At 47.0% G+C, this 27,369-nt stretch overlaps 1 protein-coding gene across 1 annotated transcript in view; it reads left to right on the forward strand.

The window, feature by feature from the left end:
- Positions 1-27,369, forward strand: part of LOC135383352 (uncharacterized) — a 303,304-nt gene extending 275,935 nt beyond the window's left edge. The window contains exons 24-49 of the mRNA XM_064613074.1: positions 309-490; positions 1,068-1,794; positions 1,861-2,013; positions 2,434-2,660; positions 3,207-3,475; positions 3,547-3,755; positions 6,583-6,705; positions 6,796-6,900; positions 7,087-7,194; positions 7,563-7,679; positions 7,759-7,917; positions 12,263-12,380; positions 13,873-14,070; positions 14,141-14,260; positions 14,395-14,518; positions 14,737-14,861; positions 15,114-15,277; positions 15,637-15,795; positions 15,926-16,028; positions 17,830-18,032; positions 18,268-18,399; positions 21,856-22,050; positions 22,169-22,381; positions 24,135-24,356; positions 25,365-25,452; positions 25,540-27,369. Coding sequence (XP_064469144.1) covers positions 309-490; positions 1,068-1,794; positions 1,861-2,013; positions 2,434-2,660; positions 3,207-3,475; positions 3,547-3,755; positions 6,583-6,705; positions 6,796-6,900; positions 7,087-7,194; positions 7,563-7,679; positions 7,759-7,917; positions 12,263-12,380; positions 13,873-14,070; positions 14,141-14,260; positions 14,395-14,518; positions 14,737-14,861; positions 15,114-15,277; positions 15,637-15,795; positions 15,926-16,028; positions 17,830-18,032; positions 18,268-18,399; positions 21,856-22,050; positions 22,169-22,381; positions 24,135-24,356; positions 25,365-25,452; positions 25,540-25,787 — 4,791 coding nt within the window. The 3' untranslated portion in view covers positions 25,788-27,369. The remainder of the gene's footprint in view (positions 1-308; positions 491-1,067; positions 1,795-1,860; positions 2,014-2,433; positions 2,661-3,206; positions 3,476-3,546; positions 3,756-6,582; positions 6,706-6,795; positions 6,901-7,086; positions 7,195-7,562; positions 7,680-7,758; positions 7,918-12,262; positions 12,381-13,872; positions 14,071-14,140; positions 14,261-14,394; positions 14,519-14,736; positions 14,862-15,113; positions 15,278-15,636; positions 15,796-15,925; positions 16,029-17,829; positions 18,033-18,267; positions 18,400-21,855; positions 22,051-22,168; positions 22,382-24,134; positions 24,357-25,364; positions 25,453-25,539) is intronic.

The following is a 27,369-nucleotide window of genomic DNA, read 5'->3' on the forward strand; positions in this document are numbered from 1 at the left end:
GATGATGGATGTAGCCCATAGTTTCAGAAACCTGAGCTTGGGATTCCGAAGGACGACTCAACAACTCATGCGTATCTCCTCAGGTTCTGATACAAGTGCATGATAATGACGCATGCTGTGTGTTTATAAGTTACCGAAGGACATTTTATCAGTCTCTGTTGTGGCGGAATTTGTATTTGCTCAACCCTGATCGATCAAGCATTAGGCCCGCGTGGCTCGTCACAATTGGTACATACATCTAGGTTCATGCAGGGCTGTAACAATGCTGTGCGAACATAGTTGACTTCAATGTCGGCTTTGTATTGCAGTTTGTTGCGGATTATCACGGTGAAGACCACTTCATGACCCGAATAGGAGTAGGAGGCATCATCAACATGGAAAAGATGCATCAGGCGCATCGAGTCATTGACGACATTCGGGCGTTCCATCATCACTACAAATGTAGAAAGCATGCTACAGCTCAAGTGGCAATTAACAGTCAGGAAGCCAGGTAAGCAATGGTCGCCTGACAATGGCAGGACTCTGCCTACTGACCACGGGCCCACGCTAGGTTAGGTTATATCGCAGGGCCGTGCCGAGGCGAACATTTCTCCGTTGTTGGCTTGTTGTAACACTCGCTTTTTCTGTGTTGGTGTATTTACTCGCATAATTAAAACACTTTTTGAACAACAAAAACGTAGCACTGTAGAGGTTCCATGATGTAAAACCCCGAGACTAGGGAACACGAAGGGACAGACACAAACACGAAGTCTCTTCGAAGACTTCGTGTTTGTGTCTGTCCCTTCGTGTTCCCTAGTCTAGGGGTTTTACATCGTGCATCATCTTCACCAGCTCGCTTGCTTCCTAGCCATTTTTTTCACTATAGAGGTGGTATGTTAATTGCGCGAGGAAAAAAATGTGTCTCATCACTCAAGGTACACTCAACTACCGTTGTATTCCGAGATGCGCCCAAGTTGGAGGTGCGCTAGTTATACGGGTAAATACGTTATTATGGCGAGAAATTCATATTCGCCAACGGCATCCGAGATGTGTGCTCCCATGCAATATCTGTCCCCCTTTGTCCACAGGAAGGACAAGGAGAACCGTACAGAAGACGACTGCCTGTACATCCAAGACCCCGAGGCGTACATTCCCATTCAAGAACTGTATAACGACCATCACATCAGCATGGTACCGCTGCAGACAGACAAGATCGACTACCACGAACTCCAACTTCTTCACCACGGGTGCACCCTCGTTCACTGGGAAGAAGACAGCTCCCGCTCTGCCCTCTGTTACGTCCGCCTCGAGCGGAACAACGGGACCATCACTTGGTGCAAACCAGCGTGGAGCGCCTTGCGTGGTTCCGGTCCCCAGGATTACAGTCTAAGCGTCAACATTGAGGAACCGGTCGCTGTAGGTCTAGTTCAGAAATATGAGACAGCAGAGTCATACCTGGCCGGTCTCGAAGAAGGGTTCTTGGACCTGCACATCGTCAAGGAGATTGTTCTTTGCCGCAGTTCAATAGAAATCGCGGTCATTGCCAAGAGACACGGGCTGGAAGACTCGCTCAATGATCAGAATCTTCTCAGGCTCAAGTATGGAACGGGACTCTCCGATAACAGGGTGCTAGAATTTATCCTGCCCATGTCTCTCGCTGAAGTGTGGTACAGAAGTCTGCGGAGAATCGTCGCTATGCTGAAGCAACAGCGGCAGCTCTGCGACGGACGGATCTATTGGCTCAAAGAGAGCTACCTGCAGCTCTATTTTCGTGACCAGTATTGTATGGGGCCAACCCCGGCGGAAGCCATCAAGGTACGCGACGGGACATTGATTTAAAGTTTTTTCGTAACATTTTTTGTTTTCTTTTTCATTTGGCAGGTGTTTGGCGGACGGAAGTGGACTCTGAGTTCGCTCGGAAGCAGCTCATCAGTGGAGTCTACGTCTTCGGCCTTTAAGCGAGCGTCAAGTTTTGGAATGAGCACGACCAAGTTACGCAAAAAGAAGTCATCCTCTTCCCTAGCAGCAGTGCGCGTAAGTATCATTCCATGCTTGCTCCTAGTAAAGTCACCTTGTACATTGCTAAGTGAGATTCCTGGCTAAGCTAAGATCTATGTAATCTTTGACGCTGTTTCGGTACTGTTTTTACACTTGTTTTCTCGGCGAGAACCTTGGGAGAAATCTCGTGCCGTACGTCCTCTATTACGGGTCAGAGCTCCCTGTATCGCCGCGTCAGGAATCGGGGAGCACATGCTTCGACAATAGAATATGTAGTTAGAAAAATGTGAAAGTGAAATTTAATTGCAAGTTTTCAAGTAAAAAGGGTGCCGCTATGCGATGTTCATCTTTCTAGTGTTCGTCTGAACGACATAGCTTTTTTTGTTTTCGGGTACCTCATACAGCGTGCGTGCGATAATGTTGAACCCACATGAGTTATTGGGGACATTGATGCAGGACGTGAGTCCCAAGTCCTTTATGGACAACGACGGACCACCGCGGAAGCAGAGCCCCACGATGAAGAAGCGGCGCGCCACTGTCAAGTCCTCCCCTCAGATGCGTTCGCAGGAGTCAAGCCCACAGCGACTGAGCGTCTCGCGAAGCTCATCGTCGTGCGAAAATCTCAATCGAACGGAAAGTGGAATCCCCATCGTCCACCCGACTCCTTTAGCAACCGGATACAAGTAAGTGGCGCAGTATCATAATGTGTCCCAGCCACGACCGACTAGATTATAACGACCATGTCGTGGGCACCCCTTCCCAGCGCCGCATTTTTGGAAGCTAGCGGTGGCGCTTCTCATCGTCCCAGTTAATGGTTCCTCAACTTCTACAATACTTCAGCTTACCTTAGTATTTCTGTACAAGCGGTGGACGTTCCACAGATGTTTTATTCTGAGGTTGATTATCATCATCATTCTACGCGTTTTCATAGGAGCTATCGCTGTCGTCTGCTACTGTAGTCGTACATACGCTTCTGCGCGTTCAGAATTCAAATTTCCATCGTCCAATCGTGGCGTGCCGATGAGTAGCGCCCCTGGCGGATCGTGTGGACGGGCTCCTCATAGGGGTTGCTGATTGTGACATGGTCGTTATAATCTAGTAGGTCGTGGTCCCAGCACCAGTGTTCTGTGTAGCACTAGGGTTACATGGCACCCAACATGCTATGCGTACGTTTTGCTTTAGTGCAAAGTCTGGGCCTAACTTATGACGATGTCATTTGCTATTACCAGAGAGCGCGCACGCGATGCAACCCAGTGCCTTTCCAAGACTTCGTCGCTCCTGGGCCGACCGACTATCACGCATTCCAGTCAGATCGACTTCCTCGAGTTCGCTGAGCTGTTCCGCTCGTTTCTTGTCCGGTCACGGCGAGACCTGCGCGATATCTTCGAGCAGGTGGCGACTAATGCCAAAACAGCGTCAACTGACTCCAACACGGAGGACTCAAGCGGTCCTTCCTCCACTACTCCTCGACGAGCAAGCAAAAGGCCGAAAGTGCTAGGTGAGTTCCACGCTGTCGTGTGAGGCGCCATTCGGTGAGACATTTCTCGTGACGTATAACTATCATCTAAGGTCTCCTTACGAGGAGTACTCGCTACGACTACGTTGACCCGGAGCAGAAGAAGATATGCGATGCTATCGCTACAGCGAGCATCGTCTCAAACTGTGCTGGAGTCGACAGCTCAAAGCGATTGGTCCTGGAACGTGCAGACTTCCAGAAGTTTCTGGAGACGCATCAGGGAGAAATTCTCACGGAAGCACAAGCTCTTAGCCTCATACAGGTACTTTCGCTATACCTCTAGCATGATGAAAGCACAGTTCGTGCACCTCAGTCCACAGATGTCGTATGGCTGAAATCGCATGCCGTTTCTAGGTGTCTTAAAGGTAATGCCACATGCCACATAGCTTGTGGGACTGTAAACGCGTAGTTCCATACCTTCTGAAAATCAATAACTCTCGAAAGAGGTAGTGCTCCCTGGGTAACAGATGAATGAAGGCAATCATAGCGCGGCTACACTCCGTTTGCAAGAAGCCCAAAAATGTTTCTCAGGATTGGGGTTTGACTTGCACTGCTCACAGGGACACATGCGTGTCTGAGTCGCTGTATTCTACGAGGAGCGTTCATAGAGTTCGTATTACTGACATGGAGGAACAGAGATTTAGCAATGAGAGTCGGGGGAAATTTACTCTTTCACTACATACTTCCCACCCAACGCCACGCACTTCTGCCACCGATGAATGAGCTGGCGGAGACCATTGTTGTAGAACTGCTCATTCTGCATGTTGAAGAATTGCTCCACCTCCACAATCACATAGTCGTTGTCATGGAAACGCTTTCCAGGCAGTGGGCTCTCATACGTGGAAAGAGGAAGAAGTCACCGCACAAGAGTGAATGAGTGAGTGCCAAAGAAAAAAAGAAACAAGGTCGGTCGGATCGGGCGCAGCTCGCGTGGCTGAGTGGTTAGCGTGCCTGCCATGTCACGTCGAGACTGGGAGGTACCCGGGTTCAAATCCCGGGCAGGCTATGCTGTCTGGGGGGTTTTTCTGTGTTTTCCTCAGACACTGTCAGACATATGTCGGCCAGATTCCCCCAGAGCGTTAGTCATGCCGTTGCCAACCTTTGTGACGCCGACATCGGCGTGCGCCATAGTGCTCTTTCAGCAGTACCACTTCCACCACCACCGCCACTTCCACCTCCACCACCGGGGGATCAGGCAAAATTTCGTAACCCAAGGAGGTCGCATGTCTCGCCGTCTGCTGTGCAGAATTAGCCGGTGCATTGTCGTGGAGTAGACGGGACACCCTTTGTGAGCTTCCCGCGGCGCTTTATCTCGGTGGCATCGCGTAACCTTGTCAGGAGCTCACCACAACATTTTCCTGAAACAGTTTCGCCCTTAACGGGCATAATCTGTCAGGAACACACCACAGCAGACCCAAAACACGCTCAGCATCACCTTCCTCGACGCCGCCACCGTCTTTGCTTTTTTTTTTCTTCTTTTCTTTTCTTTTTTTTTTTTGTTGTTGTTGTAAAGTCACATGCCACATAGCTTGTGGGACTACGTTGCGCTACTGGTGAGCTCACATGCTACCACTGTTTGTTTTGTGCTCTGGTTTCTGGATCATACTGGTGAACCCAAAACTCATCTATACGTATAGTAACCAAAGGATCAAAGAAGTCGTCAGGATCGCTCTCGCACAGCTGCAACATTTCCTGGGTTGCTCCCTTTCGGAGTCCTTTTTGCATGGGCGTGAGCAACCGCGGGACCCAGTGCGCGGCAACCTTCGTCATCGTGAAGAATTCAAAAAGTGTTGTTTGTCCCTAGATAGAGCCCGCCTCGGCTCGTTTGCTCATCTGTGTCGTGAAGAATGCTGTGGACCGACTCACGGCTGGCGTGGACCTGCGCGCTATCGCCCTAACAGTGTACCGCCGGTCTGCGAGCATGAGAGCCTCCACTTGTGCTGCAATTGCTGGTTACTCACTGAGCGACGGTCGGCCACTTCGCTCTTAATCTTCCAGCCTCGTTTGACCGCACTGGAAGCGTGTGTGCCATTTAACCACGATGTCGTAGGCTGAGGCATTGTCCCCGTACACAGCCACAAGCTCGGCATGAATCTCCTTTGTATTCTTCCTCTTCAAATGCAGAAAACGAAACACCTTAAGTGCTTCGACTTTCCCCAACGGTCGGCGTCATTTTTGTTTTGACGCCTTCACGACGTTTTGCGGTATTCGCCTCTCCAACTACCTATAGAGGCGCTCGCGTCGTCTTCAAGATGGCGCAGAAAAGAATGATTGCCGATGAACAAATCGCCCTGCTTCATGCCTTCTTCCACGAGACACGCTTCAAAAATTGTCCAAATAACATAACTCGCGCGTGGTTTCCTGCTGTCTTCGTTGTTTTCGTTCACGCCGCTCCTTTGATAGTATCTTTTTCCTCTTCCTCTTCCCGACATTGAATATTCTTCTCCGCAGTAGTTTTGTACCGCGAAATTTAGCAGTTCTGTTGCTGTTTGAGTTCTGTAAGCCGGGACACTCCATCGCACACGAAGGGAAGTTGCGGCAGTTTCGGGTTAGCGCGAAATATACCTGTCGTCTGCTGTTACTATCATTCATTGGGTGCTTCTGCTGGGGTCCGCTAGGTGGCGAGCAGCCTGCTGGAGAGGCGAATACTATGGCGCGCGATGTCTGTTTTTGTGTCGATACTACAGGCACGTGCTCTTTTGTTGCAACCTGTGTTGTACCTCATCTTTTGGCGGCGCTAATACGAATTTAACCCCCTCGTTGTTTTCTGAACGCAGCATATGTTTCGTTATGAAAAGAGCACATGTAAGATCAGCTACAAGGTATTTGTGTTCATAGGCCTTGGATCCTTATTGTGAAGGGACTCATTATTTGATACCCCACATCATCACCAGCAATTGGGGTAGAGTATCGCCCCCTGGCGATGAAACTCCCCATTAATCAGCTCACAATAAAGTTGTTGTTGTTGTTGTTTGTGTTTACGACTCGCTAACGAAAAATGTATCCGTATTGCGCGATGTTTGAATAAACAACAACATATTTGATGAAACACGGGATAAGACATCAACACAACTCACTTAACATTTCAGAGGCATGAGCCAGATCCAGTTCTTAAAGAGAAGAACCAGCTGTCCTTTGAAGGCTTTGCTAGGTACCTGATGGATAAAGATAACTATGCCTTTGTGCCTGAGGTCCTTACTCCTGAGAAGGATGTGAGTTTGTATAACGTATTTGCACGTGTGCTTCGTACGTTCTAACGTACACAGTGTCACGAAATGTAACGTACTTTCACGCATCTTCAGGATATGGACTACCCCATGGCTTACTATTATATCGCATCATCACACAACACGTATTTAACGGGCCATCAGCTGAAGGGAGAATCATCCGTCGAGTTATACAGTGAGGTGAGAATCTCTATCTATCTGTATGTGCGTGTGCGCGCGCTCGTGCGTCATCCAGCGGACATCCTTAGGATAATGGAGACTGGACGTTGTAACACGTCTGTTCTGAGTGTGTTCATGTTCAGCATGTTCTGCTTCTAAGATGTTCTGTAGGACGTGCGTACGTTGATGAGAATATGTTTGTTGAAGGTTTTATTAAGAGGCTGTCGATGCGTTGAACTGGACTGTTGGGACGGAGACGATGGTATTCCAGTCATCTATCATGGTCACACGCTCACATCGAAGATACCTTTCAAGGTCAGTGTCAGTTTGTAATAATTCGTGGCCTTACGTCGTGAGGCAACTGTGATCATGAGTGACGCCACAGTGGTCCGTTTCCCAAGCAGCACAATGTACTGAAAGTCGAGTGCAATAGGGATGGACGGGTAGGTGGAAGGCCTTGAACAGATTCGTGAAACTAAAGAACATTATGCTGCTTGGGAATTGTCTGTCGATTAGTTTTGCCCACCTGAGGGTTCTTTAACGTGCGTCGAAAGCTCAGCACACGGCACACCTTGCGAAACAACGTTTCTTGCGAAAGACGGCGCGTCTAAGCAACTTGTCCAGTGTGTCAGTTGTCCTGGACGACGTTGCTTTCTCATCAGGTCTCGTTTCAACCATTTCAGAGCGTCGTGGAAGCCATCGAGAGGAGCTGTTTTGCGAATTCTCCATACCCCATCATATTGTCTATAGAAAACCACTGCTCTCTGCAGCAGCAAGCAAAAATGGCGCAGATCTTCGCGGTATGCACGCTTTTTAAGCAACTTTCCATTGACCATGCCATTTGGATGACGTTCGACTAAGCTGTGTTCCCTCTTCCAGAGTGTCTTTGGAGACAAGCTTGTGACAAACTTTCTGTTCGAGAGCGACTACCTGGACGATCCCCGCCTCCCTTCACCCAATCAGTTGAAATACAAAGTTTTGATTAAGAACAAGAAGCTCCGAGCTCCTCTGACTCCTGCACTGCCCTTTAAGACAAAGGTACGACATTAAAAATACATTTTTCTTTTTTTTTTTTTAGAATGGCCTAGAAAAGGGATTCGCGCGAACTTAAATTCGCGAAAGAGGTTCAAAACACTGTTCGCTTTTTGGGTCACTTCAAATCTCTCTCTCTCTCTGTCTGTCTGTGAATGCGGCTATGAGGAAGAGCCACATAATTCAGCATAGGCATGTTCTTACATCTGTTGTGAAGAGGGGTTCCGGCACAGTACTAAAGCAACCGGCATATACATATCGAAAAGAGCGTTCATCTTCGGTGCTTAGCGTCGAACCGTTGTGTGCCACATGAACGGACATGTTCGCGGGAACTTATACCCTAGTCAGACAGCATTTCAAAAGTCAATTGCGAGAAATGGCCTTACGCCTCTCAAATGACCTTTGTTCGGGGGCGCCTGCCAGACAGGCGGGAAAGGAGTGCTCCTCAACTGACTGCCCTCACCGGCTCCCTTTTTCGGTTTCGTTTTCCCTGTCTGCTGTGGAAATTTGAAGTTGGCCAGTGCGCCACAAATCAAGATGCAGAAGCCATGTGCACTTCTCTAAATAGGATCTAAATACGTTTACACAGTTTCACTCCATTATCCGCATTTTATAGGTTTTCCTACATTCAGCTGCGAAGGTAGCGAGGGTACAATGGCATAACACTGTTGTCGAGATTGCTCTTTTCTGCTCCTCAAATGTCGTTGGGGGCCTCCTTTCGCGTTGATGGCCATTTCTTAGAAAGGTCCTTCGAGCTGCCGTCTGACACGGCTGTCAGAGGTCATTTTTTGCAAATGACAATTCCCCGAAGTCCTTCGAGCATGCCGTCTGACTGGGGTATAAAATTCGCGATTGTTTCGGGGACCACGCGAAAAACACGAAAAGTGACTTCTACAGTATGCGGCAATGCAGTCGTATCACCCCGCTATACGCTGTGCAGCGGAACTATAGCTACATGACACGGAAAAACAAGACGGTATAACACTGAAGATCATTTTTCAGTCCAGCTCTTCATTCGCGAGTTGGGAGTACCGGCAAACCTGGTCACGTATAGTCGATAATCGATTCTTGCCGTCGTGCCAGACATCATTTTTTCTGGCTCAAATTCTGTGTTGTCTATGCGCTGTGATGGCCTTGATGAAGTCGCGGAGAGGAAGCGCATTCACTATCGCGTATAGTAGAACAACATTTTATCTGCGCAGCCTTTTAGAGAAGGGATATATGTTTGCATTTATTGATATTTTATCGCAACAGCAACAAAAGTGTTGCTTTTCGGTTGTATCTGTATTATCCGCTTTCTTCGGGCGAAAGCAGTGCATCCATACAAGCAAGCTGGTCATGGAACGAGCTATCGGATGCCAATTCTCTTCCGTTTAGTTTTTTCTTTCTTTCTTTCTTTTTTTTCGGAGCCGTAAAATTTGTGGACGCGTTTCCTGAACAAAGAAGTGCTTTTGACTAAGCACGTTGTTGTGTTCTGTGGTGAAAAATAGGTAGCGCAAAGCCATACTCGGCGTCACAGCCATATCATATTTCAGCCAGCGTCACTTTTTTTTTTTCTCTCTTTTGTCTGGTTGTTTGTTAGCAGAATTTTGGTGTTCCGTTAATTCGCCTACTTGCCAGTCTGTCAGACAGTTTGTAATTTGTTTGTTTATTAGCAGCTAGATTTTTTAAGCTTTTCTTTTACTTTTTTACTTACTTTACTTTACTTTACTTACTTTAAGATTTACTTTTTTAGCTAGTTTGCCGAGTTCTCTTTGTGTGTCTGTGAAGAGTACACACCGCCCAATGTGTACCGCTATGCTATTTAGTGTCCACATTGCTTTTGGGCGGGCGGTAGATAGCTAACAAAACGAATAAAGGGCAACCTCCATGGAGCGAATGTACAGCGAAAAAGCCGCGAACTTCGCTCAGCGTCGGACGCCCTGCGCGAGGCGTCAAAAACAGGCTCCAACAGCTCCCCATAGAGCCCATAGTTTGAGATAATTCACACAACACTGGGCACACGACCAATGAGAGTGCAACGTTGTAGAAATTATGCAATGCCAGTCGGCCAATCAGGAGCCTTAACTTTGGCTGACCTTTCGACCGGTTCTGGCTACCATCGACTTCTACCGGATTTCACGCCTACCTCCGTTACCCGATATTCAAAATAACCGAAGCTTCTTTTGGCTAAAAGAAATATTTATTTATTTAAAGCACTCATTCAAAGATCTGATACATGGGTGCACTGTGAATACAAAGTCCACTGCGTTGCTGACGCACTGTAACTAAGTTCGAACTTGAAGCAAAACGAACACAGCTCTCGAAATCCGACGGGGCCGGCGCTTGTTCTTCACTCTCCAACCGCTCCAACTCACGAAGCATTCCAGTTCCGGAGTTGATAGACTGTTCGTGGGATAATAGTCGTGTCCAGGAGCAGCACAACACACGTTGAATCACATCGACGCATGAATAAACCAGCGAACACTTCTAGAAACTGTTCTGCCGATTTGACATCATCGAAACACGGAACACAAGAGGACGCCTTGCCGGCCGATTTTATGATGAGCATCTTCTTTCGTTGTTTCCAGAGCGGAAAAGACGCTTGTGTGGCACGTAATCGTAATCCTGTCTTTGTTGTCAGGCCTCAAAATCCGACGGCGCCCGAACGCGTTCTTCACGCTCCAACCGCACCAGCCAACGAAGCATTCCAGTTCCGTAGTTGATAAGACTGTACGTGGGATAACAGTCGTGTCCAGGAACAGCACAACACGCGTAGAATCACAAACTGTTCTGCCGATTGACATCACCGAAACACAGAACACAAGAGGACGGACGCCGTGCCCACCGATGCGAGCTATTTCGAAACTATGCTGAAACTGCTGAAACGGCCGCCGGGACGCTGCACACACATGCGCGCGTACAAAATGCGATTTCAAAACGTTGTCGACCAATCGGAGCGCGCACACAGTCTGGGCCAATGAGCTTGCAACGTTGTAGATTGGCGCAGTGGTACATACTCTACAGCCGCATCCTCGGTTACCTGGGGAGGACTGTCAAAAATGTGAGCGTCCGCCGCCGATCTGCCCAAGCCAGATATTTTCGCCCAGCGTCCGCGATTCCGGAAGCGTCAACTGCAGATGAACCAATCAAAGTGCTCTTCCGCTACGAATCGATCGCCTGCACGTGGTCGTCTGCTCTCGTGAATCATCGTCGTCGTCGTCTTCTTGCAACTGGATGCTGTCGTCTGCTCGCTGTTTCGCCAACTGCATCGTTAGAACGTGAGGCATTCTCTGCCAAGAAAGCGTCTGAGGCGTCAGCGTCAGACATATGTCGGCACAGTTCCCTTAGAAGTCGGCCCAGGACGCACATTCCCCCAGGGCGTGAGTCGTGACGTTGCCCACATACGTGAGGCCGACAACGGCAAGCCCTATCAGCACTACTACTACTACTCTGCCAAGAAACATGTTTTCTTTTCGCAGGAGTGAATATGCCTTTCGGTACGTTACGGGCGTATCTTTTCAGACAGATGCTGGATTTAGTTGCAAAATTTGTGACATTAAATGCACTTTCTCGAGCAATTGATTTCACTAAGCTTTCACCTTATACCCTGGCAACAGTGACATCACAGCATGACTTCCCGACGCCGTCCGCTGGTTTTTCGCTCCATGGAGCTGGTGCCGGCGAACAACTGGCGGCGGAACGCGCGTGGCAGTCTGCCGCGCGAACTTCGTTGCAAAAATTCGCTCCATGGAGGTTGCCCTTAACCCGCTAGCTTTAAATGTGCATGTGCCGCCCTAGTCAATAAAGCTTATAATGTTGTTCCCTAGTGCACCTTGCTGACAGTAAGTTCACCTAGGCCCGGTTTCACCAACGGTGGTTTACGTTGAACCGACATCAAGGGTTGCTAGAGCCTGAAGTTCACACTCTTTCTTCACCTGAAGTTCACATTCTTTTTACAAGTGTTTGTGATGTGATGAATGATGAATAGGCCTCAATGCTTACGTGTGGATCATCAGTGTAGGTACAAGAAGTCGTGAATCCGTTTTTTCTTGCACTGCATGAAAATCCGGCAACGCAACAGCCGTGCCCTGAGAAGATGTCGATTCGAAAGTTGTAGAGTGCCTCGACAAACAGCAAACTGAAGTGTTTCCGACGAAGTGCACTTTTCCCGGTTCTGTGTCATTCAGGTAGACCTTAAGTACGCTTTTGGATTGGCAGGCACCCTCGAAAACAAACGGGTTTTAACGCGTCTATAATTAAAACACAGTACTTTGTGCTCTCATTCTCACTTTTCCTTTTCAACGACAGTAAATGAGACCATTGTTGGAGGATGTCGTTGAAAACATAATCCTCCCAATCCTTCCAACAGGGAAAGAGCGCACCTGGAAGAACGAACAGTATAATATCTACAGCAAGTACTGGGTCGTTAAATGACGATGAGGACGACGAGTACGACGAAGATGACGATGATGACGACGTGCTCGAAGGTAACATACACGTCTAGACCTACGTCAGGCTTTTGGACGGGGCATCCTTGTTTTTCTCTGGTGGGTTCGGTCCCCGCGTGCCAGATATTGTTGTTGTGTAGCAGATTTGGGTGCTCGCTGCATATGACCAATCGAATTCGTGATTTGATTTCCCCCCAATTTTTAGCCTTCCTCTGTCCCCTGGCTCAACCTTTGGATGGGAATGATCATTCATACAACCGTATTCTGGGCATGAAGATTGACTTGTAACACAGGTCTACAGACACATTGGTTTAGACACACACACACACAAAAAGCTGAACTAGACTAATTTTCGGGTGCTGAAAATGAAAAATGATGCTTAATATTGCCAAATTGCTCTAATTTTCAAGATACAGAGGTGTGAGTATTCGACAAAAAATAATCTCTACTCTGCTTCATTGGCAAAAAATTGGCTTCATAAACCGATACAGCGAGCAAAAGTTAACAAGTAAACCGAAGCCGAAACCGAGTCCATAACGTTTATAGCATATTCCATATGCCAGGCCAGGAGCAGTGAGCGATAAGCGTGTGGAGCTGGAAGCGATGGGTATTGGGACTTAGCAGAAAATGCATCAAGGTAAATGGCACCCATCAATGCTTGCAGACTAGCGCTCGACAGTGACAAGAGATAATCCCATGCTGGAATACAAGAGACAAGTAAAGAAGAGACAGGCGCCCAAAGCACAATGTCTGGATGGTGCACATGAAGTCTTGCACAATGATTCTCAATAGCGTTCGGACGTTCTATAGTAGAGTTTCCTCTAAATAATATTTCGAACAATTTACTTAACAGACTGTGTACAGCTTTGTGTTCGCAGAAATAACGCTGCGTAAAGGTCAATAGTAAAATTAGCTGTATTATATACACATTATTTACGGAACACAAATGCGTAAAGCTCTTCAATATCATAAAAATCGGAGCCAATTGAGTGTTTTCATTGTGATAATCGAATTCAGCACGTCAAAATCATGAAATGGCGCATTTTATTTCTGAGCCATGCAAGTTTTAAAAATTTCGAGACCTGTGTTATCTCCACAGTAGTAGTAGTAGTAGGAGTAGTAGTAGTGGTAGTAATAATAATACGAAACCTCTTCAGTACCATAGAATCCGGAGCCAATTCACTGTTACATTGCCATATTTGAATTCAGCATATGAAATTCATTAAGAAATGGTACACCATATTTAAAAATTTCGTAGGCTCGTGTAATCTGTGCGTGGTCATCATACGCGCGCCTCGTTCTCTCACTCTTCATGCGTGCCGTGCCGTCGCAAAATGTCGCGTGTCGCAAAGTGTCGCGTCTCCCGGAGGGAGGAACTCGACAATCACTCGACAGTCGTGCCTTGGTGCAGACACTTGCATTCGTTTGCAGACTGTGCTACAAGGCAAGGCGTGGTGAAGCTTCGCTGAGAGTGACTCAAATTCCCTTCTGCTCGTTGACACTGACCTCTTGCTTACTTGTGATTTCAAAGAATCCTTGTCCAGCCAAGAGGGATCCTGCAAGGATAATAAGACACTGAGCCCAGGCACATCTCACCCACGATCCCGCAGTCAGGATCCCGACTTGTTCTACAGCGACGACGATGGCTACAAGCAGCGGAAGTCTAGTTCCCAAATCGCCCCGGAACTGTCGGACCTCGTGGTATATTGCCAAGCGATAAAGTTCAGAGGTAACCATCGTTTCCACTATTTGGGTGGTGAATTTGCATCTATTCTCAGTTGCGTCTTTTGTGGACCCAGGCTTTGTAACAAGTGCTTCTCCAACCAACTCGGTCAAAGTAAAGAAGATCAGCAGCAAGAAAAACGTACTCGCAGCGGCAGGATCGCCACTTGGTCCAAGCACTCCGCCACAAACCTCTGGTATATGAATAGCATGTTATGTAGATGGTAATGGCGCTGTCTTGTCGATATCCTCAGGTTGTGGAGTGCTCTAACAATGGCACTGTCTCTCCAATATGACTGAGAACACAATCTCATTGAACTGTGCATTACAGAACTGAAATCCGAGCAGATGGTCAGCAAGAGACCACTAGCTTCAGCGATGTGCCACCAAGTGTCTTCCATCAACGAAAGTGCTGCCAAACGGCTCTGCAAACGTCATCCACTTGCTCTGATTGCATATCCTTTAGTTCTTACTTTTAGCATTATGTATTCTATGAGCCTCGACCTAACTGTATTGGTACAACTCAGTTCTACTAATGAGTGTCCCTTGATGCAAAAAAATGAGAAATGAAACATGTGCCTTCATGAAGTTGTGCGCTCTTCAGTGTGCTTCTTGTCGCTTCTGGAAGCACACGGTATAGCAGTATACTCTACACTCCTTAACTATTTCTCACTCATTGTGATAACCAACTGATGCGCACATATCCCGCCGGCATGAGGATCGACTCCTCAAACTTTAACCCCGTCATTTTCTGGGCTTTTGGAATCCAGATGGTGGCACTCAACTACCAAACGGAAGGTAGGGTTGTCTTTCTTTTCCTGACACGTAGTATTGTGCTCTCGGCAATATGAATTATGTTGGTATCTCACATTGCAATATTAGGAACGCTGGTAGTAAGATGCTTTAGTACATTTTTTTTGCGGAGGAACTCAGTGACCCGAAATTCCCCGAGTGGCCTGTGGACAACATTTGCCGTCGAGAGAACCATTAGCCCCGCCTTGCCCCAGGGCATCCTGACTTGCGTGTTGAAATACTTTTCCATACTTACAGACGCGGGGCTGCACATCAACACTGCCATGTTTGAGCAGAACGGCAACTGCGGCTATGTTTTAAAGCCGCGGGTGATGTGGGACCGTACCCATATGATGTACGGCCGTTTCAACCCTTGGGATAAAGAGTTTGACGGCCTGCACGCGCTCAACCTTCATATCACTGTGAGTTCACTGTTATCACTTGCTTATGCGATGACGCTATACGACGTGCTCGGCCCTATGTTGCATGTAGACCAAATGCCAGAGTGTCATATGTCTTGGTGAGAGCCCCACAGTAGTAAAGCATTCGATATCTCGCGGGCACTCGTCACTGTACTTGATATCGAATCGTACTGAAGGGCACATGCATCGCCGTATATATTCTATGCTCCAACTGGTTAATTAGCTAGACAAGGTATAGCTTGAATTGGATACGATTAATTATCCACTATAAACGAATGATGGTAGTGTTACTATTTTACTCTTGTTTCACGACTTATAAATTTCACCACCTGCTGTCTTTTTTTTTTAACCCGTCTTAGATCATATCCGGCCAGTACGTCTGCCAGGGGACATACGCATGCAGCCCTCACGTTGAAGTGGAAGTCATCGGAATTCCGGTCGACTGTAGCCGGCAGAAAACCAAGATCGTCCAGCGCAACTCTCTCAACCCGATTTGGAGTGACAGTTTCAGCTTTCGGGTTAGCTTGCTTTCATGTTTTTACTTCACGTTTCGAGATATCAACGTAAATACGATAAAAAAATATCGATGAAAACGATAAAAAACGATAAAAAAATATCAACATTTCTCAACTTCCTTCCCACTTGCAGATTACGTTTGCTGACCTGGCATTTCTCCGGTTCTCTGTTATGGACGTGACTACAAATCACATCCTGTCCCAAAGAGTGATACCTCTCAAGAGCCTGAAGCAAGGCAAGTTTCTTACCATGATTCTCAATAATGCGCGAGCGAAAGCCGTTTGTGAGATTTAAAGGAACCGTCACTCCCTTCTGGAATCCCTCGCAACATCGTTGCACATAAAATACGCCTCTCCGTCGGCTTGGAGACTCATTTTGGCAATGCGTATCTGCCTGCGAGTATGGAGGGCCCGTCGTAACATGAATCGAGCTTCAACACGAAACGCACATTGTACGCTAATAGACGAGTTCAGAAAATCCCAGAGTGCTTAGCGCCGCTTTGAACTGTGGGAATTTACTAATACGAAAGAAACGGGTGGCCTCCAAACTGTTCCGATTTCTCCCCTACCGGTCCATTGTCGACGACGTGTCGGGGTCAGCGAAAGGGAAATGTGAAGGATTATCCTTCGTTCCCCCGCTCAGCAAGCGCCCAGAATGCAATGCGTGCGCAAAGAGCACTGGGAATTTACTGAACTCGTCTTTTAAGTAAGCTACGTATTGTTGACAGTCGTCTTGCGCAAGTCAGGCTTTCTGGTCCTTAATTGATTCGTCGACTGCGATTAGTTAAGGTTTTTTCTAAACATAAATTTTAGAGCCCCAGTGTTCAGTGGAATATCCAAGAGCGCCTTCAGAAACCCAGGATTCAGTTGTTTGCAATCATGCACGTCAATCACACGCGTCCCTCCCCTAGCGATGCAGGAGGTGTACTAATTCACCGCAGGAAGTGCATGTGACAACTCTCCTGTCACGTGATTTTGTGTCGCATTACTAGCAGAGAGAGCACTGTATAGGAGTGCAGGAGGTGGCGAGGTAGTGTTACGTTATCCTTCGTGACGCCCCCCTAAGTCTTTCGTTTTGGTCTCATCTTTCAGCCACGGGTTTTGTCAGATTAGGCAGGTGGGTATAGGTAGGTACATCGTAAGAGCGTGTACTACGTAAAAAGAAGTGTCACACGAACGCTGTGTTCGCTGCTCTGGTAAAGAAGCAGCCACTCCGGTTGTGAGTTACGCGAGCTTCTACACATCACGCATCCCCATAAGATATGGTATCATCAAGCTACCATTGGGCGACATGAACGCATTGCCCTTCCTTCCCGTATTCCCTAGCATTGAACAATTTACCGAAAGAAAATGGCAGCGTTTGGGACAAAAAGGGTTCCCGTGCACGTTCCTTCTTGTTCTTGATCACTGCTTATTGGATTTCGACATGTACCGTAATTTCACGTGTATAAGCCGCACCGCAGATAAGCCGCAGGACGCGTTTTTAGGAACGTTTAGAAAATTTTCCGGCAGATAAGCCGCACTCGCAGATAAGCCGCGGGCAATACGAGACAACTGATTTGCGAGACAAAGGAGACCATATAGAGAAGGCCATAAACCTTGTGGTCCATACTACAGGGTCGGCATACTGTACAGCAAAGGAGGTCAATTCTAGAGTTCTACCGAGATCGGATTGTGCCCTTGTTGGGCGTTTTTCATGGATGGATGGGTCAGTGGTCTTCCAGAAGACGTGAATCACTGTCACCACTTTCGTCAAAGCTGCTTGGGGGAATGCACCAGGAAGATCAATCTACTCGAATGTGGACCCGTCCCTGTTACGCACCGTTCACGTGCATCGGCAGGGCAGTGCTGTTCCAGAGACACTGTCGGCCCTTTCGTTAAAACCGGCGTATGTGGATAAAATACCAGGAAAAAATAGTCATCAGATAAGCCGCACCGGTGGATAAGCCGCAGAGCGCCCGTGAGAAAAATAAAAATCGCGCATAAGCCGCGGCTAATACGCGTGAAATTACGGTATTTAGACAGATGCTCTTGCAGGTTACCGTCACATCCGGTTGCGAAGCCCACAAAATCAGCCCCTTCCGCTCTCGTCTCTCTTTGTGCACTCCATGTGGGAAGAGGAAGGTGTAGAACTGGTGCATCAGAACGGGGACCTCGTCGAGAGTTCCGTCGGCAAGAAGGCCAGGGGCAAGTCCAAGGAACTGTCTACGGCTGAGAGCTTCCGTTGGGAAGGGAAAGACGTAAGTAAATCATTCGGGTTATACCCAGTGGCACTACAGGAAAGACAAGCTAACGGTCCTATGACTATAAAATTTGTGCACAGAAATGCAATGTACCTGATTTGCACCCAGTTGTCATCGTTTAGCCACCGTGTCCAGTTGGCTTAGTGTTTTTGCGTCTCATGTCCTCTGAGTTGCATCCTTACGCATCCTGCATATACGGAGTGCGATGTAGCACAAAAATTATAATTTTCAGCACCCTCTCACTGGAACTATTGCCGTCAAGCGCCGGATGTTCTTCCTCGTTGTTCACGGAGTTGTGCCCGATGAACCCAAGACTATTCTGAAGATAACCCAGGACAGCACTTCTAGAGAGGTCATTGCACAGGTACCTATTCTTTACCCTGCAGCTAGATATTGAGAACCTGCACTACGTTTTACGTTTACTGCACTAAAGTGCATCGACTGGCGACCTATTTCTAGCTTGCTATTATTAACTCCTTAATTGAAAGATATGACAAGGCCGCAGTTCCATGAACAAAAGGTATATTCGACCATCGGCGGCGGCCACAACAAGAATTAGCGCTCGGACAGTAGGTGCGTGCTTTCTCAAACCAATCGCGCCAAACATGTCCTAAGCATCAAAAATGACGAAATACATCACTCATTCCCACCTTAATTAAAACATTGGCCAATAAAAAGCGGGAAGTTATCGGTTCATGCATTCCCGCAAGCTTGATAATATTTCTGAAGCAAACACTTGATCTGAACCGCTAACCGCTTCGGATTTATTTCGCTTCAGTTCAGCTGTAGAAAAAATAATTTCGGTTCGGTTCAGCCCCGGTTGAGCAAAAAACAACGTTTTTTTAGCGGTTTTCGGCTCGGGCTCAGCTCAAGCTCCGGTTCCGAAGCATGGTTCCACCTACCGTGATGTAAAAAAATCGTATTAAGAAATCTACTTGTCTAAGCATTATGGGGTCAACGCTATTTATTTCGGGTGGGATTCTGCCATGACTTCCGGGCGAGGTATTGAATTTTCAGAATTGAACTCCGAAATTTGTCAAAGTCAACCGCACGTTTCTTCGCCGAAACAGAAAGCTCATGCCGGATTTACCCCATTCTATTGCAAAAATACATTCACTACTACAATGTTAATAGCCGGGGGAAAAAGAAAAGAAACTGCGAAAACTGTCATCTCGAAGCGCGCAAATTGCCGGCCGCACTCAGATCTCCGAAAGAAGGGATGAGAGGAGGCCATGTATTTGCCCTTTCACTTTTCCCTTTCCAGCCTTGTGCTGATAACGGCAGCATGCTTGCAACGAAAAGTTATCTGAAAGAAGAGTGAGAAGGAAACAGGAAGGGGCGGGTGACCGTTTTTGTTCCGCCGCATCTTGCATGAACTGCATGGGGAACTGAGCTCGGCCAAAAATTTGCGCGCTTCGAAACAATGTTTTTAGCTTCTTTTTCCCCCCCAACAATTACCAAAGTGCTATGGAATGTATGTTGCAATTTAACGAGGTAAATCCGATGTGCGCTTTCTTCCCTTGTCAAAAAAACGTGAGGTTGACTTCGCAAATTTCGGAGACCAATTGGGAAAATTAAATTATCTCGCGAATTAAATTTGGTAGAAGTGCTGAGAAGTAATGGCAAACTCTCCCACGAGATAAACAGCGACAAGTATAGATGTCTTAATACGACTTTTTATCACGCTAGGTGAAACACCCTGTGAAACAGGCAGCTCCCGAATAAACTTAAAATCTGATGGTATCAGGTCTCTTAAAAAATGGTGGTGAATCAGATCTGATGGTTATCGCGTCTCTTCGAGATGCGATGCTCCTTGTAGGCTCATGCTATATGCCCTTTATTCTTTTCACACTTGTTGCACACAGCGTCACGGAAACACCATTCTCTTGATTTATGACCTCCCAGACATCGGAAACACTTCCCGTCGTTTTGCCGAGCTCTTTTTTTTTGGGGGGGGGGAGGGATTTGATAGCGTCCTTTGCTGCTGCATGTACATGTCCGTGCTCCGATCCCGTCTGCAGTTCAACTTGTTGATCGACCATCGATTCTGTAGCGAGTGCTGTATTGAAAGCACGTCCGAACGTGATATCGAGTTCAACCTGAAGCTGCTGCTGCTGCAGGTTCTTGTCATGAGTCCCGCAAATGAAACGATGGCGCATCATAACGTCTCTTGGTAATATTAGAGAGGTTTAGTACATCGTATACGTTATCGCCTTTGCGTACGTAAGGTGGCCGTGGGTTCTGCGCACTGCGCGAAGCTCTCTTTGTGTTATGGGGTTGCGCAGAGCCACCAACGCTATCCCTTACGTACGCAAAGGCAACTAAAACTCCCTAATGTCGATACCAACGGAATTTGCTGCTCTGACGTGGCTCAAAGTGACTGTCGGAATCGTGCCGAAAATGCAGTCTCTGACGATAGCTCACGCTGTCACTGTCTCCGTAAGATTCTCTGTAGGCTCCTGGTTCCTCTGATGGAACTTGAACCGACTCAAGAGTTCATATGATATCGAGTTGAAAGGTGCACCGTCATGCGATTGACAATTTCAGTCAAATATGCCTTTGATGGCAGATGCGGTGCGAGCAAAGCTCGGATGGTATCATACATGGCTCTCCACACAAGGCGAATAGAATTGCTCGTAAAGATATTCCAAAAGCTGGTACACCGAATTAACCAAGGTGTTGTGCTAGCCAAGTGCCACCAAGACATGCACTGATGACGTTTCCCTCATGGGAAGCGAAACGTCTAATTAAGCTGTTGTTTTCTTTGCGTTAAGTCGATGTGATTTCTGTATATTCCTATCGTTTCTCTTTATCTGCAATGGCGTTGGCCTCGAAATAGAACGCGAGGCGTTCTATCCAGGTTTATTCCACTTGACCTCGCTGGAGAACTCTGGAATTCCATGTGCCATATCGTGGCTTCCTTCTGTGTATTCCTGGGACGTCTCGTCGTCGGTAGCAAATACCTAGTTGAGAAATATAACGCAGGCCGCAGTTCCATGAACAGAAGGTTTATTAATCGGCGCCAGCCACAACAAGAATAAACGCTCGAGCCGTAGGTGCGTGCTTTCTCAAACCGCTCTCTGGAGTCTCTTAAACACACACAAAAAAACGAAGAAATACATAACAACTATGCTGCTGTTTCGTTTTAACGAAGCAGCAGCATGGTTGCTTTGTGTGTATTTTGAACAGAGGCTGTTCCTGTACTGGACTGGAGAAGTACAGTCTCTACACGAAGCATCGGGTCATCCCGGCATGAGGTTTTTGCTTTCATCCACGTTCATCGGATCGCTGGATTTTCGCACGTTTGGCACACATTTGTAATAGTTCCATACCTGTCCTTCAGCAAGCACGGCTAACGTTTCCTGGTTACCTGCTTGGGGTGTTCATAGCCATCTCCAGTCGATTAAATGAAGGGTCGGTTTTTGGCATTATCTACGATCCAGCATGTCGCTATGCTTGCAAAACAGGTAACTCAACTGTTAAGAGAACTGCCTCAGGACGAGATATTTCGAACAGAGACTATTCTTCTTCTGGGCACGGTCCTTATCATTGGCACGGTATTTAACGGGTTAGAGATGACGCGTTAAGGGTTCATCGGTGTTGTAGGTCAACAGCTCGGTGGGTAGCTAACCCTTTAAATACCATGAAAATGATGCGGACGGTGCCCAGGAGAAGAACAGTCCCTGTTCGAAATATCTCGTCCTGGGGCAGTTCCCTTAACATTTCCATGACGGTTCACTGGATTTCACTAGGAACTGGGTCCATGGATCCTCTAGGTAACTCAAATGAATACCCACATACTTTTTCTCTTACGTTACAGGCTTTGTGCAAAGCCAGCAAAACAAATGAGCAGCTCGAAGACTATGTCTTGATGGAAGAAGTCCAGAAGAGCTGGGACAAGAAGCACCAGGAGAAATCCATCACGCAGAGGATCCTCGATCCTGACGAATGTCCCTTGCTGGCACAGTCCCATTGGCAAGGGGACGGCCGGTTCATTCTCAAAAAGCTAGCAGACGTGAGTTTGTACTCAACCGTAATATGAGACCTGCTTGGGCTTCCATGATAATGCAGCATAATTTAAGTATAACAGTAACGTGAAATATGTACCAATACAAATATTATTCGATTTGCAGGACCCAAGCACGCGCGCATGGATGACTACAATAAAGTCGTCCAGTAACAAAGAAAGAAGAAAACAGGACCTCGAAATGAGCGGGGATGAACTCAGCGAGTGGAACGAAGGAGAAGAGACCTACTTGGTGTGCATCTACAATGTTTCTTCTGATCAGCCCTACGCCATTCTCAAGGCCCCCATCAGCAGCAGCGCCCAAGATATCATTGCTCAGGTTGGATACATCCTTTCTTACTAAACGCAACTCTGAAGATGTCAAACGTTAGCTCTATTAAACCCCAGATAAACTCCAGCATCACGCCTCTCACATTCGTGCTGCTATAGCTGACACCACTCCTTGGCAGTATGGCTTTAATATTGGCTCCATTTTTTTTATGTTTGCTTCGCTTCGTATTTCTTAACGGGCCATACTGGCCCAAAAAGATATCCATGTGCCCTACAAGTTCGTTTGTTATATCAGCATTAACTTCAGTGGCAAAAGGGCAAAGGCGCATGCGAGCTGATACATCATGAGAGATACACAGGAGATCACAGGAAGGGAGTTGCCTCAGGACAGAAGCCGCCGATATTTCGAACAGAGACTGTTCTTCTTCCAGACTGTCCAGAGACTGTTCTTCTTCCAGAAGAAGAACAGTCTCTGTTCGAAATATCGGCGGCTTCTGTCCTGAGGCAACTCCCTTCCTACATTCTACCGGTTCGCTGGATTTCTACCCATCTACAGGAGATCACAGACTTTTTTATTTAAAAAAAAATATATGAAAACTACACAGATGCCGTTTTTGCAGGTGGGTTCTACTGCCAAGCGGACAACATGTCCATAAGCGTATGCAACTACTAGACGGCTAATTTAATTAAAAAGTTAATGAATGCATTTTAGGTCATTAGTCGTCCAGTAGTTGCATACGCTTACGGACATTCGGGGCATTGTTTTCGGGGAGATTGCGAGATAGCAGAATTAGATAGCAGTCATTATTTCATCCACCCTCTTTTCTCGTACCTTGCGATATGAATCGCTAAATTTTGTTATGCAAATGAGCCGAAACCGAAACCACGCTCTTCTCGAGCGCAAAGGGAGCGGCGGGCGTTCGCGTCGAAGGGCCACGTGTTTTGTAGCGATGGAGCTGATTAGAGTAGGCGCTCATCTGATGGCCAGATGAACCGTTTTCCGGCCCAGATAAGCCGGAGGTCATGTCGTTTCTGTGCTCGAGAAGTGCGTAGTTCTGGTTTCGGCTCCTTTGCATATCAAAAGTTGGTGATGTATATATCTCAAAGTGCGTGTTCGTTTCAGGATTTCTTTTAAAAAACTGGTGGATTCAAACAATGATTGCCTACAATTCTGCTGTCTCGTATTTTCCAGAAAACATCTAACTAAAAGTTTAATTAATGAATGTCCAGTAGTTATATGTGCATTCCCACAGGATGTCCGCCTGACGGCCGGCATAACCCACCTGCAAAAACGGCGTCTGTGTAGCTTTCATAGCTCTTTTTATATATATATATAAAATACCTGTAATGGATAAAAATGAACACCCCGTATAACCCGAGAGAGGAAAGAAGCATGTTTGTCTTGTTTACATGGCTTCTTCCATGTCCCGGGTTATATCTCTCCTAGCATTTAACTTGGTTGTGCTGGAAATGTTCCGAACTAAACGTAATGAAGTATGTTAAAAACTAGAATTCGAATTGAAGCTAAAACTATACAGAAATTGTTTGATCAATTGCTAGTAGGTGAACTTGAAGCCCTAGGTTTTAACCTCGAAAGTAAGCGCACGCTACTGTCAATCAAACTCAAAACATGTGAAGACTAAACTACTGCTGTATCCCACTACAGTATAACCAGTAGCCAGCAGGAGAGCAATGATTTTAATATCCGCGGATTTACATTCGTGGAAGCATTTCCGGTGACGTTGGTATGGAGACCTTGCTTGCTGCAAAGACCTGCGCAATATCTCTACTATGTAACGTAGGCCCTTGTGAAGGCAAGACGTGCCGAAGATCCCAACAACTTTGTCCTGGTAGAAGAAGTGGAATACCCGTCTCCACTGGCAGAAAGTACACCGGTGGGTTCCACGGTTCGGCGACGCGGGCTCAATAGAGACCGACGTGTCCTCTACGACGACGAGAACGTCTACGAGGTTCAGGCACAATGGAAAGCCAAAGGATGGTTCGAACTCAGGGACAGAAATGAGGTGAGGTTAACTTCCTGTTATGAATCGTGGTATATGCAAACTCCGTTTCAATCCACAGAAAATTCAAATCAAGGCTGACCTCAAATCATAACAAGTTTCGTTGAAATCCGTCCACCCATTTCATTTCTGTGACGCTTCAAACTATTATGAGTAGAGATGTGCCCGGGTGTGGTTATACCTGCAAATATCTGCACGACACCCTGGTTTGCGGCTAGAAATATAATAGACATTAACGAAGCATGTTGGCCCAGTTGGCTCATTGCTGACAAGTAGAAACCAGCCAAGAGACGCGAGCACAAGGAAAGAGGAGTAGACAGGACAACCGCTGGACTTACAACTAACGTGTAATGGCACACCCCTTCCAACGAACTTGGTTTTTCCTTGGCTTTTCCTTGTGCTCGCGTCTCTTCGCTGGTTCTTACTTGATAGAAATATAATGTTTTGATATCCGCGCGGATAAAATCGCGGGCCTGTGCGGTACACGCGCATATCCGCATTAGTGCCTCTGCCAACGTCCCCTAGGGGGATACATAATTGACAGCACGCAGTAAATCTAAAATGGTGTCGAAGTGTGCCATCCCTTGCATTGCTTAACTGCTATTATTGGACAACTCTAGATGATATAACGTTCCTGACAGATTGTATGCTGAAAGTAAGAACGTTTGTAAGACGACATATATTCATCATGTAGATTTTTTCCCCTTAAATGCAATGACCGCGGATGTTCAGATATACTCAATGCCGTCGTATGCAGACGCGCTACACCTATGTCAGCTCTTGCTGTCGTGGATACTGTCAATCCTCTCTTCCGCACTCACTTACGACAACTGTCACGTCATAGTGTTTGTCATTAAACCAGAAGCATTTTGAGGTCAGCCACCTTTGAGAAGTTTTCTATAAAGCGTTCGTATTGTTTTGGTTGAACCACTGCACAGTTTCATAAGCCTCGATCGATCGTTCACGCTGTCAGGGAACGCCTTACGCGAAAGGTTCCTTTGTCTTCTACAGATGATCGCTGAAAAGAAGAAATCAAACTCCTCGAAAAGTTCCAGCTTCTACAGATTGAGTAGGTTAAGAAGCTCCATCAAATGCAAAGGCAAGTCATGCGTACCTCAATAAGCGGCACCTGAAGTGGTGGTCTGGTAGAGGTAAACTTTCTCTCTCTCCCTCGTTTTAAACGCAGCCGAGAGGGACCAGTCATGCCCATCGCCGAAACAGTCTCCCGACGCCTCAGCGCGTCGGAAGGGCGTCGGCGGATCGTCGACCAGCAAGGAACCGTGCACCAGCCAAGACAGCAGTGCGGGCGAGGAGTCCGCTCGCCGTCTCGTCCACAGTGAGGGCGAAACTTTATCCGACGAAGACGGACGTGAATCTACGGGAATGTCACGGCTACGAAAGATTTCGTTTCGAAAACTCAAAGTGTGGCGATGAGCCGCGATATACCCCACATTATTCGAACGCCATCCTCACACGAAACCTGTACTGCGATGAGATTTATGCCAGCGGTATTTTCGTCCGAAACCAGGTGAGACTGTGAGGACACTGTGCGCGCACGTTGCACTCTTAGTACGCAAGCGATGCCGCTCTGCCCCCCCAGAGCTATACGACACACACTTCAGGAATGCGTTGGCCGCTGCCACGTTTGCCGAAACGACCCGCGGAGGTATACGGACTCTATCCCTCCATCGAAAGCGGTTTCTTTCTCTTGCTCTGAGCTTAGCGACTGGGTATTGTCAACGCAATTGAGACGAGCCGACCATTGCGTTTCTCGCATGCAAGTGCATATAATCAAAGCGTGAGCTTCTTGCGAGGGTACACAAAAGAACAGCGAGCGCATCCTGTTCATGCGCCATAGTTTTCGTCTATGGCGCCTCAGAGTAAACCTCGAGGCGGATGGCCCATCTAGTCTTTCGCCTCTAGTCAAGCGAAGGCTTCTGCACTGCAGTTATCGCCTTGAAATATATCGAAAAATCCGCTACGTTGTACCAGCCACGAGAGTTGCCATTGTTGCCAGCGTGGTATCGTGCGAAGAAAGACACGTCATAGAACCAAAACGAAAGTGGCGACAGGAGACAATCTAGTCTTTAAACAGTATCGGTGCGACTGTACCAGGTACTATACCAGGGATATTTGCAGGAATACTATTCCCTCGTGCTGTTCGTTGCGCTATGACAAGGCTAGGGTAAAATGGTGTTGTGTGGTAAGTTCCGATCGGTCGGGACATGGCATGCGCAGCTAGTCATTTGTTTCTTCATTTTTCACGTTGAAATGTGTTAGACTTCATTTGATTGGTATCCCATTATTATCAGAGTAGCGGTTGGAGACGAATGCCTCAACTTCTGTGTTGTTACGTTGCTGAAGAGGAAGCTTGTTGGAGTTATTTATACGCATCTTGTGTGGTGATAGCATATATCATTCGTTGGTGCAGAAATGCATACTATATATATATATATATATATACAAACCTTTACAGGCATATTATGATGTATATATATTACAGGACCCACTTGAGTGTCTATACTGTTTAAAAAGATGTCGCAAGGAACGCAAGTGATCCCATCTAATTTCTACTTGTTTGTGAAACGGAGCATGTGTGCTGTTGACCAGTGGGACAGTTTTTCTACGAATGTGGGTGTCTGAAGCTTACACCATCTGTATTATATGAGCACTTTGACTTAATATATAGCTCTGATCTCAGCCTACATAACCTTCTTCAGTGCATGCAAGAGTTCTACGAAAACGTTGCTAGGAGGACAGACAGGTCACCGGACAGTTTCCTGAAGCATTTCTTACTGTTTGGAAGGACTTTTTGTCGTGCTGCGCTAAGCGAAAGTGATGGGACTTTTAGGGTGCATATGTGTACATACGCGTGGTTTTCTTATTGACCGTCTACCCATCTACAACATCATCACGTGCGCCAATAGCAAGGCTTCTCTCCATGTATGTATCATTGCACGGCATTAGTAGATAGCACGCTAATAGTTATCACAAATTAAAATTTGTGTGTATTGTA

The sequence above is a fragment of the Ornithodoros turicata genome, chromosome 1 (assembly GCF_037126465.1).
Source record: "Ornithodoros turicata isolate Travis chromosome 1, ASM3712646v1, whole genome shotgun sequence".
NCBI lineage: Eukaryota > Metazoa > Arthropoda > Arachnida > Ixodida > Argasidae > Ornithodoros > Ornithodoros turicata.